Genomic DNA, 18493 nt, shown 5'->3' with positions numbered 1-18493 from the left:
CAATAAACATTGGGTAGTTAGTTAGCCTATAGTTAATATACTGGCAAGTTTGATGTATAAGTAGCCAACTACCTTTAGCTAACAACATACCGGTACATACTGCTGTAATGATACGCTGTGTTGTTCGTAAGGACAGTGTAGCAAACAAATTGTCAGCCAATATAATGTGTAAGGTAGATTATTGTTTAAGTCATTAACTTATTACATTGCTCAACATTTTCTTAACATTTCTTATAATAGGTTAAAGCAATGAATTTGTATCCCCTCTTGTACTTCCGCTGCATATTGTCCTCTGTTTTCTTCCGATCTGAAAACGTTGTGAAGCCACGCCTATTTTCTTAAGCATTGCATTATGGGCCCTAAAAGCACGGAAAGTGTCCACTGCTGATATACTTCGTATTTTGGCGAATTTAGTACGATATCCGGGAACTTTTGGTATACTAACTATATCCACACTATGACCAATAAGCATACTATATACTCAATTTACGTCACAAATACTATGGTTAGTATGAGTATTCGAAGACAACTAAAGTATTTTGGAAGAACACCCCATGACTGTAGGTCCTCTAGAAAAGGATGTGGGCAGTGGTATTCTTGTAATGACTCTGCCTGTGGCAAAAGTCAATAACGTAACTTAGCTACATACCCTATATAACAAGTACAACGAAAGTGTGTATACAAGCATATCTGCGTTTAAAAGCCGCAGATGGCTAGACAGCTTACGTTAGCTAGCTCATATGCCGCGTTGAGAACACCTGGGAACTCGGAAACATAGGAAGTAATGATGTCGGAGCTCTAGAAATTGGCCCGAGTTGGGTTAACGTTCAAAAGGTTTTTCCTAGTTCCCAGTTGTTTTGAATGTGGCAATATGATGCATAGCTGGTATTCTGGCTAGCGCTAGTCATATTGAATGCCATATGTATTGAATATTGACGTTGAAGTCATTTTATATCTAGTAATAATACAACGACCAATATAAATAGCTAGCTAAACACATCCAGCAAGTTAGCTAACGTTAGCGATAGCTAGCTAACCAACCAACGCGTTAGCTACCACTAAAATGTATTCTGTTAACTAGACAGAAAATAAGATAGATTGATAGTTTGCATTGCAAATACCCACCTTATATGATATATCCATTTTGTAAGGCTCCGATGTTACAAAAAAATCGACACTTTCCTTGACAGCTGATCCAGCTCAGCTGGTTACCCCCAACAAGTCGCTGAGATGACAGTAACACCAGAGACGGAAAAGAAAACGAGACACCCCTCTCGCTTTTCCCCCAGTTTTTTTCTGGTTGAATGAAAGTCAATGAACTAAGTAGACCAACCCGGAACTGACAATCGTAAAAGTCCTGAGGGAACTATCGCCCACGTGAAGGTCCTATCTTCATTAATCCACCATCTTTGGTGACACATCAACAAATATGGCCACTGCAGGAAAGATCCTTGCTAGATTGAAGTGAACGGGACGATGGCGGAAGTGGATGCTGAGTTCGAATTAAGCAGCGCGTCGAGTACATTTGGTGAAGACGAATGTTGTGAATCGACAACAGAAGTATCGAAAACTGGAAATAAAAGGAAATTGTCTAAAATTGGAGTGGAGGATACGTGTCTAAATGATAATGAATCGCTTCTTGTTGCGATGCGTTTGTTGAGTAAGGATGCATATGTGGAAAACCCGTTTGAGGTGTCAAATGGTGAAGTATGCGCTTGGAAAAGTGGAGTCGATCAGAGTGACCAGGAGTGGTTTTATTTTGATTAACTGTATTCATGAAGAACAGAGGAAGATTGCATTGGGCAAAAGAATCCGGACAACAGAAGTTGTGTTTTGAACTTCGGAAGAGAGCACCCTCCAGTAGTGTAAAAATACTTGAAAGTACTACTTAAGTCGTTTTTTGGGGTATCTGTATTTTACTTTACTATTTATATTTTTGACAACTTTTACTCCACTACATTCCTTAAGAAAATAATGTACTTTCTACTCCATACATTTTCCCTGACACCCAAAAGTACTAGTTACATTTTGAATGCTTAGCAGGACAGGAATTCATGCACTTAAACACAAAATCCCTGGTCATCCCTACTGCATCTGATCTGGCAGACTGACTAAACACATGCTTTGTTTGTAAATTATGTCTGAGTGTTGGAGTGTGCCCCCTGGCTATTTGTATATGTTAAAAAATAATTAAAGATTTGTGTTGTCTGGTTTGCTTTAATACAAAGAATTTGAAATTATTTGTACTTTTGATACTTAAGTATATTTAAAACCAAATACATTTTCACTTTTAATTGAGTAGTAATTTACTGGGTGACTAACTTTTACTTGAGCCATTTTCTATTACGGTATCTTTACATTTCCTCAAGTATGACAATTGGGTACTTTTTTTCCACCACTGCACACGTCAAAGGAGTCATCTCAGGGTTGACAACATATGTTCAGGTTGAATAACTGAAGAGAATTCCTGGTGTGGGTGGTGCCCAGTGTCTGACCTGGTGGGTGAATGGAGAAAAATAATTAAGTCTGTCGGTCCTGTTGTTTTTTTAATAAAGAGCAAATACCTACACATGTGAAGTGAACAGTGTGATGAACCCATCATCGTTGCAGTGATTATTGAGTATCAAACATCTAAAGAACAATAATTACCCAGGTATTGATGGAATTACGTCAGAATTTTGCAAGTTATTTTCTGAACATGTAGCTCCCTTCCTACTTGAGGTATTTTTAGAGAGAATTAAAAACAATGTTCTCCCGTCTACAATGAATCAGGGTTTAATAACACTGATCCCTAAGCCTAAAAAAGAAATGCTTCCCATTGATAACTGCCGTCCAATTTGTCTTCTTAGTAATGACTATAAGATATTAGCCTTACTACTTGCAAAGAGAATAAAGAAGTCCTGGATTCAATCATTGATGAAACACAGTCATAGCGCTAACAATATCAGACTAGTACTAGACATAATTGATTACTCAGACCTAATATGTTATTGATGTAAACAATATGTAACAATATCTGTTGGTCCATGGTGTGTAGTGAGGAGCAAACAGACACTGCACTTGACACATTTATGAAATTACTTATTCTAGTTGCTAATAAGCATGCACCCATTAATAAAATGACTGTAAAAACTGGAATTGAAAAATTGTATGATTGAGAGGGATGAGGCAAAATGAATGGCAAATAAGTCTGGCTGCTCAACCGATTGACAAACTTATTGCAAATTGAGAAATCATCTGACTAACCTGAATAAGAAGAATAAGAAACTAGACTATGAAACCAAGATAAATTAAATAAAGAATGCTTGTAAAAAGCTATGGAGCACCTTAAATTAAGTTCTGGGAAAAAAGGCAAACTCAGCTTCATCATTCATTGAATCAGATGGCTCATTCATCACAAAACCAACTTATTCTTTCAACTACTTTAATGATTTTTTCATTGGCAAGATTAGCAAACTTAGGCATGACATGCCAGCAACAAATGCTGACACCACATCCAAGAATATCGGACCAAATTATGAAAGACAAGCATTGTAATTTTAAATTCCTAAAGTTAGTGTGAAAGAGGTGAACAAATTATTGTTGTCTATCAACAATGACAAGCCACCGGGGTCTGACAACTTTGATTGAATATTACTGAAGATAATAGCGGACGATATTGCCACTCCTATTTGCCATATCTTCAATTTAAGAATACTAGAATGTGTGTGCCCCCAGGCTTGGAGGGAAGCAAAAGTTATTCCGCTACCTAAGGATAGTAAAGCCCCCTTTACTGGCTCAAATAGCCAACCAATCAGCTTGTTACCAACCCTTAGTAAACTTTTGGAAAAAATGGTGTTTGAGCAGATACAATGCTATTTCACAGTAAACAAACTGACAACAGAATTTCAGCACACTTATAGGGAAGGACACTCAACAAGCACAGCACTTACACAAATGACTGATGATTGGCTGAGAGAAATTGATGATAATAATTGTAGGGGCTGTCTTGTTAGACTTCAGTGCAGCTTTTGACATTATCGATCATAGTCTGCTGTTGGTGTCGTGGAAATATTCAGTCAATAATAATTCTCAAATAGCGGAGCATGTGCGTTCAAATAGACTTTTATTACAATATAACAAAAGCCGAGCTGATTCATGAAGCAACTCCCTTTCCAATCTTGGCACAGACTTATTATACATTTTTCCTCCTTACGTCAAACCCATAGTAACGCCTCTTAATGACTCGTCCCCTCTGGCATTTAGCCACTGTTATCTTATTGCCTTGCACTAAGTTTAGTTTGGTTTCACATTAGGGCATGGAACCCCATACAGCCACAGAAACAGTTCAAATAGACAGACATGTTTTCTACTAAGACAGGTGCATACATGTAGGATCCTAGCAACAGTCTTAGGTACTTTACAGAAATAACGAGACATGTCATCCTGCTAACTCCTCTGAAAGCGACACCCATGTTCTGGAAAAACCTTAGAGGTGTAACCATAGCAACAGCACATAGTAGGCCATAACACAGTTACAGGAATAACCAGTCGTGTCCACACCCCAGACAGGTGCATGTCTAATGGTGTCTAATGACCCAGAGCACATATAGAGTGCACCCATCTTACTAGCTCTTCTACAATTAATAATTAACACACATGGTCTGGAAAATTCTCAATACTGGCAAAACTTGTTATGGTTTTACACTCCCTGCTATATAGTGAATAAAGAGTTACCTGTCTAACAGAACACAGAGGGTGTTCTTTAATGGAAGCCTCTCCTAAATACATCTCCTAAATAAATCTCCTAAATAAAAAATCAGGAATTACCCTGGGCAGCTGTCTAGACCCATTAATTTTTTCAATCTTTACTACTGACATGCCACTGGCTTTGAGGAAAGCCAGAGTGCCTATGTATGAGGATGACTCAACACTATACACATCAGCTACTACAGTGACTGAAATGACTGCAACACTTAACAAAGAGCTGCAGTTAGTTTCAGAGTGGGTGGCAAGGAATAAGTTAGTCCTAAATATTTCTAAAACTAAAAGCATTGTATTTGGGACAAATCATTCACTAAACCCTAAACTTCAACTAAATCTTGTACTAAATAATGTGGAAATTGAGAAAGTTGAGATGACTAAACTGCTTGGAGTTACCCAAAATTGTAAACTGTCATGGTCAAAACGTATTGATGCATATTGATGCTTTGCCTTCTTAACAACACTATCAACAAGGCAGGTCCTACAGGCCCTAGTTTTGTCGCACCTAGAATACTGTTCAGTCGTGTGGTCAGGTGCCACAAAAAAGGACTTAGGAAAATTGCAATTGGCTCAGAACAGGGCAGCACGGCTGGCCATTGGATGTACACAGAGAGCTAATATTAATAATACGCATGTCAATCTCTCCTGGCTCAAAGTGGAGGAGAGATTGACTTCATCACTACTTGTATTTATGAGAGGTACTGACATGTTGAATGCACCGAGCTGTCTGTCTAAACTACTGGCACACAGCTCGGACACCCATGCATACCCCACAAGACATGCCATCAGAGGTCTCTTCACAGTCCCCAAGTCCAGAACAGACTATGGGAGGCGCACAGTACTACATAGAGCCATGACTACATGGAACTCTATTCAATATCAAGTAACTGATGCAAGCTGTAAAATTTGATTTAAAAATACATATCAAAATACACCTTATGGAACAGCGGGGACTGTGAAGCAACACAAACATAGGCACAAACGCATGCATACACACACACCCACGATAACATAGGCACTATATACTGTGGTATCCCAGGAGGTCTACCCCGGGGGATGGTAATAGAGGGGAGGTACATGAGGAGACGTTGGCTCCCTCTGCTGGGAATATGGGAGCTGGGCACCCCGACACAGACAGCTCCAAGCGGAGGTAATTAGGGGAAAGTGCCAACCAGCCGTGGAGGCCAAATAAAAGGAGCAAGGTGGCACACCGTGGTAGAGAATGGGGAGGGACCGACACCAAGCCACAGTAGAGAAGTAGGACCGAGTTAAACCTAAGTGATTTTCTTTGTTATGTTTATTTTCTGTCTTAGTAAAGTTGTTTTTGCGGTATCAATCTCTGCATGCTTAACCCAACATCCCACGGTTTACCACAATACACATGGATGTAGTACTGTAGATATGTGGTAGTGGTGGAGTAGGGGCCTGAGGGCAAACAGTCTGTTGTGAAATCTGTGAATGTATTGTAATATTTTTACATTGTATAAACTGCCTTAATTTTGCTGGACACCAGGAAGAGTAGCTGCTGATCCATAATAAATACAAATACTGTTCAGTCGTGTGGTCAGGTGCCACAAAAAAGGACCATCACTGCTTGCATTTATGAGAGGTGTTGACATGTTGAATGCTCCTTGCTGTCTATTTGAACTACTGGCGCACAGCTCGGACGCCCATGCAAACCCCACAAGACATGCCACTAGAGGTCTCTTCACAGTCCTCAAGAATGCCAGCATCCCGGAGTTGCCTCTTCACTGTTGACATTGAGACTGGTGTTTTGCGGGTATTATTTAATAAAACTGCCAGTTGAGGACTTGTGAGACGTCTGTTTCTCAAACTAGATGCTCTAATGTACTTGTCCTCTTGCTCAGTTGTGCACCAGGGCCTCCCACTCCTCTTTCTATTCTGGTTAGGGCCAGTTTGCGGTGTTCTGCGAAGGGAGTAGTACACAGCATTGTACGAGATCTTCAGTTTCTTGGCAATTTCTCGCATGAAATAGCCTTCAGGACAAGAATAGACTGACGAGTTTCAGAAGAAAGTTATTTGTTTCTGGCCATTTTGAGCATGTAATCGAACTCACAAATGCTGATGCTCCAGATATTCACCTAGTGTAAAGAAGGCCAGTTTTATTGATTCTTTAATCAGGACAACAGTTTTCAGCTGTGCTATCATAATTGCAAAATGGTTTTCTAATGATCAATTAGCCTTTCAAAATGATAAACTTGGCTTAGCTAACACAACGTGCCATTGGAACACAGGAGTGATGGTTGCTGATAATGGGCGTCTGTACGCCTATGTAGATATTCCATAAAAAATCTGCCGTTTCCAGCTACAATAGTCATCTACAACATTAACAATGTCTACACTGTATTTCTGATCAATTTTATGTTATTTTAATGGACAAAAATGTGCTTTTCTTTCAAAAACAAGGACATTTCTAAGTTACCCCAAACTTTTGAACAGTAATGTATGTACACTGCTCAAAAAATAAAGGGAACACTAAAATAACACATCCTAGATCTGAATGAATGAAATAATCTTATTAAATACTTTTTTCTTTACATAGTTGAATGTGCTGACAACAAAATCACACAAAAATAATCATTGAAAATCCAATTTATCAACCGGATTCTGGATTTGGAGTCACACTCAAAATTAAAGTGGAAAACCACACTACAGGCTGATCCAGCTTTGATGTAATGTCCTTAAAACAAGTCAAAATGAGGCTCAGTAGTGTGTGTGGCCTCCACGTGCCTGTATGACCTCCCTACAATGCCTGGGCATGCTCCTGATGAGGTGGCGGATGGTCTCCTGAGGGATCTCCTCCCAGACCTGGACTAAAGCATCCGCCAACTCCTGGACAGTCTGTGGTGCAACGTGGCGTTGGTGGATGGAGCGAGACATGATGTCCCAGATGTGCTCAATTGGATTCAGGTCTGGGGAACGGGCGGGCCAGTCCATAGCATCAATGTCTTCCTCTTGCAGGAAGTGCTGACACACTCCAGCCACATGAGGTCTAGCATTGTCTTGCATTAGGAGGAACCCAGGGCCAACCGCACCAGCATATGGTCTCACAAGGGGTCTGAGGATCTCATCTTGGTACCTAATGGCAGTCTGGCTACCTCTGGCGAGCACATGGAGGGCTGTGCGGCCCCCAAAGAAATGCCACCCCACACCATGACTGTCTCACCGCCAAACCGGTCATGCTGGAGGATGTTGCAGGCAGCAGAACATTCTCCACGGCGTCTCCAGACTCTGTCACGTCTGTCACATGCTCAGTGTGAACCTGCTTTCATCTGTGAAGAGCACAGGGCGCCAGTGGCGAATTTGCCAATCTTGGTGTTCTCTGGCAAATGCCAAACGTCCTGCACGGGGTTGGGCTGTAAGCCAACCCCCACCTGTGGACGTCGGGCCCTCATACCACCCTCATGGAGTCTGTTTCAGACCGTTTGAGCAGACACATGCACATTTGTGGCCTACTGGAGGTCATTTTGCAGGGCTCTGGCAGTGCTCCTCCTGCTCCTCCTTGCACAAAGGCGGAGGTAGCGGGTTGTTGCCCTCCTACGGCCTCCTCCACGTCTCCTGATGTACTGGCCTGTCTCCTGGTAGCGCCTCCATGCTCTGGACACTACGCTGACAGACACAGCAAACCTTCTTGCCACAGCTCGCATTGATGTGCCATCCTGGATGAGCTGCACTACCTGAGCCACTTGTGTGGGTTGTAGACTCCGTCTCATGCTACCACTAGAGTGAAAGCACCGCCAGCATTCAAAAGTGACCAAAACATCAGCCAGGAAGCATAGGAACTGAGAAGTGGTCTGTGGTTACCACCTGCCGAACCACTCCTTTATTGGGGGTGTCTTGCTAATTGCCTATAATTTCCACCTGTTGTCTATTCCATTTGCACAACAGCATGTGAAATTTATTGTCAATCAGTGTTGCTTCCTAAGTGGACAGTTTGATTTCACAGAAGTGTGATTGACTTGGAGTTACATTGTGTTGTTTAAGTGTTCCCTTTATTTTTTTGAGCAGTGTATATATATATATATAAAATGTCTTACAGAGCCTTTCCAAAAGTCCACTCAAGTTCCTTCAACTGTCTTCTGACTGTGATTAGAGCAATGTTGATTACCTTTGCCAATCGCTCATCCTCTTCAACCATCAGTGAGTCCATCTTACCGAGTCACTGAATGCCAGGAATATTGGAATAGACTAGGCTAATGAAGGCAACAAATTGTTGCTTACTGTAACACCCAAAGTCATCCAATTGTTATAATAGGATTTGGAGCAATAGCCTACCAACATGTAGTCAACTATTTCAGCACTGTTTCGCGCTGCTCTGAGACAAGTCAGACTACTTAATAAACATATACATTTTAAAACTGTTTTTTATTTTTATAGAATTTTATTGAATAATATATTAGTCCTATTGTAAAGTGTAGCCTAAAGGCCAAAATGGGCAAACTTGCAATGTATTCGATGCTTAAGTACTCTGAAACCACGCTTGTGAAAAACAAAATGCCTCCAGCTGTCTATCACTATTGTAAATAGAAACACAGAATATCTAATGCATTCATGGATTAAATCGCTTTTGCCGACATCTTGCGGTTCATCTGATGAAGGTGCACATGTGTCACATCCTGACCAGCAGAGGGAGCAATTGGATTAGTTTTGGTCAGGATGTGGCAGGGTTTTTGTGTGTGTGAATGGTTGTGTTGGTGATTAGGACTCCCAATTGAAGGCAGGTGTGTTGAGTTGCCTTTGATTGGGAGTCCTATATAGGAGTGTGTGTTTTTCTTTGGGGTTGTGGGTAATTGTTCTTGTTTAGTGTGGTTGCACCTGACAGGACTGTTGGCTGTCAGTTTGTTTTTGTTATAGTGTTCTTTCTATTAAATTCAAGATGACGAACACTAACTCTGCTGCATTTTGGTCCTTTCCTGAAGACAGCTGTGACAACATGTGCCTATTTATATAATGAATGATATAATGAATATGAAATCGGAGGGCAGAAAGACCTCTCACTAAAGGCGTCAGTCACAGAAAAGTTATACTTAAATCCAAACTGTTTGGAGATTGTGAGTACATGGCCTTAAAGGATAGATCATTTTTTAGCTGTTCAAACATTCACAGATGACCAGCAGAGTCAAATAATATAAACATAGAGGATGCAACCGGTCAGCACCTTAGGAGTAAAAGTCAGTTGGCTTTTCATAACCGAGCATTCAGAGGTCAAGAGAGAGAGAGAGAGAGAGAGACAATCGAAACACACACACACAGTAAAGTGTGTTAATGAGTTCCGAGAGCCGATCTGTTATCCAACGATTAGTTTAATAGCCCGGCTACTGCGTGAAAATCCCCCCTACTTGCAATGTCCGATGCTTAAGTACTCTAAAGTTTTACACAGAATCAGTTCGTCAACATCTTTCTGCTTTCGTTAATAAAATAACAATAAAACATACTTTCAAAATGCAATTACTGTACAGTACATCTCAGCTACATTTTAGTTGCACTTCCACCCAGCTCCACGACCACTGGTAAAACCTGAAATGATCAATGTATTTGTTGCATTTGCAACAGTATAGCTTCCGTCCCTCTCCTCACCCTAACCTGGGCTTGAACCAAGGACCCTCTGCACACATCAACAACTGACACCCCACGAAGCATCGTTACCCAACGCGCCACAAAAGCCGCGGCCCTTGCAGAGCAAGGGGAACAACTACTTCAGGTCTCAAAACGAGTGACGTCACCCGATTGAAACGCTATTAGCGCGCACCACCGCTAACTAACTAGCCATTTCACATCGGTTACACATTGTTGTATCGTCAGTTTCTTCCTTGTAGGCTTGGCAGAGTTACGGATTAATTTTTCAGAATAAAGTAGACCAATGAAGGCAACACATTGTTGCTTACTGTAACACCCAAAGTCATCCAATTGTTATAATAGGATTTGGAGCAATAGCCTACCAACGTGTGGTCAACTACTTCAGCAACGTTTCACACTGCTCTGAGACAAGCATGGGGACTGGTCTTGATTATGTATGGATGTGCAGAAGAATATGCAAGTAGAGATACTGGGGTGCAAAGGAGCAAGATACATAAATAAATACAGTATGGGGATGAGGTAGATGAGGCTGTTTACAGATGGGCTATGTACAGGTACAGTGATCTGTGAGCTGCTCTGACAGCTGGTGCTTAAAGCTAGTGAGGGAGATATGAGTCTCCAGCTTCAGTGATTTTTGCAGTTCGTTCCAGTCATTGGCAGCAGAGAACTGGAAGGAAAGGCGACCAAAGTAGGAATTGGCTTTGGGGGTGACCAGTGAGATATACCTGCTGGAGCGCGTGCTACGAGTGGGTGCTGCTATGGTGACCAGTGAGCTGAGATAAGGCGTAGCTTTACCTAGCAGAGACTTGTAGATCACCTGTAGCCAGTGGGTTTGGCGACGAGTATGAAGCGAGGGCCAACCAACGAGAGCGTACAGGTCGCAGTGGTGGGTAGTGTATGGGGATTTGGTGACAAAACAGATGGCACTGTGATAGACTGCATCCAATTTGTTGAGTAGAGTGTTGTAGGCTATTTTATAGATGACACCGCCGAAGTCGAGGATCGGTAGGATGGTCAGTTTTACGAGGGTATGTTTGGCAGCATGAGTAAAGGATGCTTTGTTGCGATATAGGAAGCCGATTCTAGATTTAATTTTGGATTGGAGATGCTTAATGTGAGTCTGGAAGGAGAGTTTACAGTCTAATCAGACACCTAGGTATTTGTAGTTGTCCACATATTCTAAGTCAGAGCCGTCCAGAGTAGTGATGCTGGACGGGCGGGCAGGTGCGGGCAGTGATCGATTGAATAGCATGCATTTAGTTTTATTTGCATTTAAGAACAGTTGGAGGCCACGGAAGGAGAGTTGTATGGCATTGAAGCTCGTCTTGAGGTTAGTTAACACTGTGTTCAAAGAGGGGCCAGAAGTATACAGAATGGTGTCGTCTGCGTAGAGGTGGATCAGAGAATCACCCGCAGCAAGAGCGACATCATTGATATACAGAGAAGAGAGTCGGCCCGAGAATTGAACCCTGTGGCACCCCCATAGAGACTGTCAGAGGTCCAGACAACAGGCCCTCCGATTTGACACACTGAACTCTATCAGAGAAGTAGTTGGTAAACCAGGCGAGGCAATCATTTGAGAAACCAAGGCTGTCGAGTCTGCCAATAAGAATGTGGTGATTGACAGAGTCGAGGTGGCTTCCGCCTGACAACTCTACCATAAAGGCCTGATTGGTGGAGTGCTGCAGAGATGGTTGTCCTTCTGGAAGGTTCTCCCATCTCCACAGAGGAACTCTAGAACTCTGTCAGAGTGACCTTCAGGTTCTTGGTCACCTCCCTGACCAAGGCCTTTCTCCCCTGATTGCTCAGTTTGACCGGGCGGCCAGCTCTAGGAAGAGTCTTGGTGGTTCCAAACTTCTTCCATTTAAGAATGATGGAGGCCACTGTGTACTTGGGGACCTTCAATGATTCAAACATTTTTTGCTACCCTTCCCCAGATCTGTGCCTTCGACACAATCCTGTCTCGGAGCTCTACGGACAATTCCTTCGACCTCACGGCTTGGTTTTTGCTCTGACATGCACTATCAACTGTGGACCTTTTATAGACAGGTGTGTGCCTTTCCAAATCATGTGTAATCAATTGACTTTACCTTGCCTAACCAATCACTGTCTCAGTTTTTATTAGTCACCCAACTTCTTACAGTTTCTATAAATAAAGGTATATCCATAGCTGGTAAAGAAATTATTATAAGCCAGCTGGCTGACGATGCTACACTTTTTCTGAAAGAAGCTTGTCTAAGCTAGAAGCTAGTATTCCCATATCGATCAATGTGATAGACCAGATGCTTTGGGAAAGGATTCTATGTCTTTAACATTAATAAATGTGAACTCATGGCTGTCAAAGACTGTAACACCCTCATATTATGGTATTCCTGTGAAGGAAGAACTTACATATTTAGGCATAACCATTACTAAGGATCAGCAGTCTAGAGACTTCCTACATTTTAACCCTGTTATTCTAAAATCTCAGAAGACGCTATATCACTACTGTAAGTCGCTCTGGATAAGAGCGTCTGCTAAATGACTAAAATGTAAAATGTAAATGTAAATATCAATGGCTATAGCAGGACTTATCTTTAAAAGGAAGAGATGTAATAATCAAGTCTGAGGGTATCTCTAGAATAACATCCGCTGCTCTATCTTTATATTTTTTGACAGTAAAAAAAAACAGAGACAGACCAAATGCTTTTCAACTTTCTGTGGAGAAACCGTACTCATTACATTAGGAAAACTGTTGTTATGAACAGTTATGATTGGTGGGCTGAATGTTCTGAACTTTCCTACCTTAAATAATACATTTAAGATCAATAAAACAATTTCTAAGAAGAACCACTTCTATGTGGAACTTTATTCCTCATCATGTCTTCTTTGGGTGGTATACAGAAGATAGCACTATTTGTTAAGTCCGTATTAAGACTCAGAGTTACCTCTGCTACAGAGGATAAGTTCATTAGATTTAAATGCCAGGACAAATAAATACTTCACAGAGTTCAAGTAACAGACACAACATCAACTGTTCAGAGGAGACTGCAAAAATCAGGCCTTCATGATCGAATTGATGCAAAGAAACCACTACTAAAGGACACCAATTTAGAATAAAAGACTTGCTTTGGCCAAGAAACACGAGCAATGGACAATAGACTGTTGGAAATCTGTCCTTTGGTCTGATGAGTCCAAATTTGAGATTTTTAGTTCCAACCGTCGTGTCTTTCTGAGACGCAGAGTAGGTGAATGGATGATCTCCGCATGTGTTGTTACCACCATGAAGAATGGAAGAGGTGTGATGGTACAGGGGTGCTTTGCTGGTGACACAGTCTGTGATTTATTTAGAATTCAAGGAACACTTAACCAGTATGGCTACCAAAGCATTCTGCAGAGATATGTTATCCTATCTGGTTTAAGCTTAGAGGGACTATCATTTGTTTTTAAAACAGGACAATGACTCAAAACACACCTCCAGGCTGTGTAAGGGCTATTTGACCAAGAGGGAGAGTGATGGAGTACTGCATCAGATGACCTGGCCTCCACAATCTCCCGACCTCAACCCAATTTAGATGGTTTAGGATAAGTTGGACTGCAGAGTGAAAGAAAAGCAGCCAACAAGTGCTCAGAATATGTTGAAATTCCTTCAAGACTGTTGGGAAAGCATTCCAGGGAGACAGGACAGACAGCTGATGGTCCTCGCAGTGGCAGACCACGTATAACAACACCTGCACAGGATCGGTACATCCGAACATCACCCCGTGGGACAGGTACAGGATGGCAACAACAACTTCCCGAGTTACGCCAGGGAAGCACAATCCCTCCATCAGTGCTCAGACTGTCTGCAATAGGCTGAGAGAGGCTGGACTGAGGGCTTGTAGGCCTGCTGTAAGGCAGGTCCTCACCAGACATCACCGGCAACAACGTCACTTATGGGCACAAACCCACCGTCGCTGGACCAGACAGAACTGGCAAAAGTGCTCTTCACTGACGAGTCGCGGTTTTGTCTCACCAGGGGTGATGGTCAGATTCGCATTTATCGTCGAAGGAATGAGCGTTACACCGAGGCCTGTACTCTAGAGCGGGATCGAGGTGGAGGGTCCGTCATGGTCTGGGGCAGTGTGTCACAGCATCATCGGACTGAGCTTGTTGTCATTGCAGGCAATCTCAACACTGTGCGTTACAGGGAAGACATCCATGTGGTATCCTTCCTGCAGGCTCATCCTGACAAGACCCTCCAGCATGACAATGCCACCAGCCATACTGCTCGTTCTGTGGGTGATTTCCTGCAAGACAGGAATGTCAGTGTTCTGCCATGGCCATTGAAGAGCCCGGATCTCAATCCCATTTGAGCACGTCTGGGACCTGTTGGATCGGAGGGTGAGGGCTAAGGCCTTTCCCCTCAGAAATGTCTGGGAACTTGCAGGTGCCTTGGTGAAAGAGTGGGGTAACATCTCACAGCAAGAACTGGCAAATCTGGTACAATCCATGAGGAGGAGATGCACTGCAGTACTTAATGCAGCTGGTGGCCACTCCAGATACTGACTGTTACTTTTGATTTTGACCCCCCTTTGTTCAGGGACACATTATTCCATTTCTGTTAGTCACATGTCTGTGGAACTTGTTCTTACAAATATTTACACATGTTAAGTTTGCTGAAAATAAACACAGTTGACAGTGAGAGGACGTTTCTTTTTTTTGCTGAGTTTATTAAAACCACTAACAAATATACATAACAAATGTATTGTGAGTGGGTATTTGCAAACCATATGGCAAAAACAAACAAAAATGGCCAGGCCAGTTCCCTTTACTGCATCCCTTACATACAATATAGTCCAGCAAGCACGACTCACTTTCACCAGCGGACTAAAAACATGGCATTAGTAGTCTATCCAAAAACCATTAATAACTAATAACATATGTCCATTCAAATTATTAAAAGGCATTGTCTTCATTGTAGTCTGCCCAAACAATATTACTCTATCCTCTTGACGGTCGCCTAGGATAGGGGGAGCTACAGCAACTTTTGAAAAAAAATTGTGCCCATTTTAAACGGCCTCCTACTCAAACTCAGAAGCTAGGATATGCATATAATTAATACTTGTGGATAGAAAACACCCTAAAGTTTCTAAAACTGTTTGAATGGTGTCTGTGAGTATAACAGAACTCATATGGCAGTCAAAACCCCGAGACCGATCGTAACAGGATGTGGAATTCTGAATTGCGGACTCAACTTCACCACTTTGCCTGTAATTCACACAGTGAGCAATGTTTCATTGAGCACTTCCTATTGCTTCCACTAGATGTCCCCAGTCTTTACAAAGTGATATGAGCCTTCTACTGTGAAAACTGAATGAATGAGACGCTGTGGAAATTGGTCACATGAGGAGGGCCATCACCATTATGACGCCGGCCCCCTGGCTACCCTCCCCTTTCGAAACGTTTTGAAAGACAATGCAATCATCCCCCTTGAATCTTATTGGAGCTCTGGTTGAAAAAGGCCCTAAAGATTTATGTTATACAACGTTTGACATGTTTGAACGAACCTAAATGAAAAAAAAAATCATTTTTTCGAAAGAGGTGTCCCGCGCACGACGGAAGTTTTGGAGCAGCCTTCAGAATGCGCTAACAAGAACAAGCTATTGGAACATAAAGGATACATTTTTATGACCAAAAATACATTTGTTGTGGACCTGGGATTCCTGGAAGTGCTTTCTGATGAAGATAACCAAAGGTAAGGGATTATTGACAATAGTATACAAGACTAGATTTGATATGCGATTGTTCCAAGATGGCGCTGACCTGTAACGGTAGCCTATTTTTCTGAGTATCGCATCCCCTTTTATCGCAAAGTGTGATTACCCAGTAAAGTTATTTTTAAATCTGGCATTACAGGTGCTTTCAAGAGATATTCATCTATAAATCTTAGAATGACAATATTACATTTTAAAAATGTTTTTGAATAGTAATTTAGTAAATTGTAGCACTGTTTCATCGGATGCATTTGAGGGAAAATAGTAAGTCAACGTTACGCGCCGATGTAAAATGCTGTTTTTATATATAAATATGAACTTTATCGAACAAAAGAATGCATGTAGTGTGTAACATGATGTCCTAGGACTGTCATCTGATGAAGTTTGTAAAAGGTTAGTGCTGCATTTAGCTGGTTTTTGGTTATTTGTGATGCATGTGGTTGGTCGGAAAATGTGGCTACTTTTACGATTTACTCCTCTAACATAATCTAATGTTTTGCTTTTGCTGTAAAGCCTTTTTGAAATCGGACAACGTGGTTCGATTCAGGAGAGGTGTTTCTATAAAACGATATAACATAGTCCTATATTTGAAAAATAAAAAATATTAAATTTCGTTATGCTAATGGTGATAGGATTTTTTCGCTGGATGTCCGTCCCGCTTACGGGACGAGCCCGTCAAGAGCCTATATTATAAAGAGCAACCTCTGCTTCACACTTATTAAACAACCATGACTTTGAAATTAACATGCGCCAAATAAAATCCATTCGTCAATTCATAAGGGAAAAAATACATCTTGATGGGAGCTAATAGTTCACAATGATAGAGCCTCTTTCTGTCCACAACATTTAACAAAAACAGAATACATTTTCTCATGCAACATATTTAAATTACTTTACAACATCACATTAGCTCCGCAAAGATAATTTGTTTGATGGAAACCCTAATTTGGCTTTGTAGGACGTATAAGTTACGTCAAGATTCCATCTTAATTCACTGTAATACCCTGACTACACCGCTCGCGTCACATGCAAAATAAATTTAGAAATCTATATTATTCAATTATTGCACCCACACTTCTCACGCGCGCCAAATGAGCGTCTGCGTTGCCAAGGGCTAAAATAGAAGTCAGTTCTATTTGTGACGCAGATCGCACTGCAAGACCTGCCTCTCCCATCTCCTCATTGGTTTATAGAAGCAGGTACCCACGTACCATGTCCTCATTGGTTATACCCACGTTGGTGACTGAAAGACGAATGAGTTCGGTGGCGATAATGCACCTAATTTATGAAAGTCCCTGTCCCGCAGGTGTGATGTTCGGATGTACCGATCCTGTGCAGGTGTTGTTACACGTGGTCTGCCACTGCGAGGACCATCAGCTGTCCGTCCTGTCTCCCTGTAGCGCTGTCTTAACCCATTCCAGCAGTGCATTGTAAACTACACCATAACTTTCAATTGTGGCTCGTTCCATTGTACTACATGATTTCTCCATATAGGCAAATTAATGGCTTGCTCCGTTTCAAGCATGGTTTCAAGCCATAGCTTTTTATTTATTTTTTTAATAGCTTTTAGTACCCTACCATAATAATACAAATCATACCAACCTTTTAAGGTTTTATTTACAACCTCTGGGGTATCACGTGTTGGGCAAAGTGGTATAGAACAGTCCTTACCCATATGATGTGAGTCATTGTCATGTTATTTGATATACTGTATACGCTTCAGTAAAAATGAACACCATGGTTGCAATAAAACTTTAAAAAGGTAGTTTATAAATGTGAAGAATGTGTTTGTTTTGGGTCCACGCCGGTAAGTTAACCAGCCTTATGTAAATTAGACATGAGGATTTTCTTTTGAATAACTGGTCAGGGCATAGCACTTTCCATTCAGCTTCAGACAACTTTGATGTAAGGCTTGTAGTGACAACTTCTCTCCGTCACGCCCAACCAGTGCAGTTCAGTGTTGCTTATCCAATGTTCACTAGATCTAACAATGTAATTCCACCCAACACAATGTTGAATAACACTTTTTATTAAAAAACTATTCATTATGGCTTAGTAATAATGAAGTTCAATGTCTGGAAGAAAATAAATACAGAGTAATAAATTGTAAGGTATTAAAGTATGTTCTTCATAATCAAAGACAAAATATAGGTTGACTTGTTAGCTACATTCACAATACATTTGGAAAAAATACCGTCAAACAGATGTGTTTTTAATACAGTGTCTGCACTGAAACACCTCATTCATTACGTAGTGTGGTAAATAAGTTTCCACACATTTACCCAATATCGAATTCTGAACTGACTCTTTCTACGCCAGCAAAGATTCTGGTCATTGACTACAATTACTCTTTTACTCATGCAGTACACATTTGCTGTGCAAAGTCAAGTGCAGTGCACTGTTGTTTATCTGGAATT

At 41.4% G+C, this 18493-nt stretch overlaps 1 protein-coding gene across 2 annotated transcripts in view; it reads right to left on the bottom strand.

Annotated features, from left to right (window-relative positions):
- ccdc186 (coiled-coil domain-containing protein 186) overlaps positions 1–1593 on the bottom strand; it is a 157095-nt gene extending 155502 nt beyond the window's left edge. The window contains exon 1 of one of the 2 annotated variants that reach the window (XM_029764179.1): positions 1126–1593. In XM_029764179.1, coding sequence (XP_029620039.1) covers positions 1126–1143 — 18 coding nt within the window. In that variant the 5' untranslated portion in view covers positions 1144–1593. The remainder of the gene's footprint in view (positions 1–1125) is intronic. The other variant, XM_029764180.1, reaches the window with a different exon arrangement.
- Between the last annotated feature and the right edge of the window lie 16900 nt (positions 1594–18493).

This window comes from Salmo trutta, chromosome 10, assembly GCF_901001165.1.
Source record: "Salmo trutta chromosome 10, fSalTru1.1, whole genome shotgun sequence".
Classification (NCBI taxonomy): Eukaryota; Metazoa; Chordata; class Actinopteri; order Salmoniformes; family Salmonidae; genus Salmo; species Salmo trutta.
The sequence above is the reverse complement of the archived record's forward strand: the minus strand, read 5'-3'. Positions and strand labels throughout refer to the sequence as shown.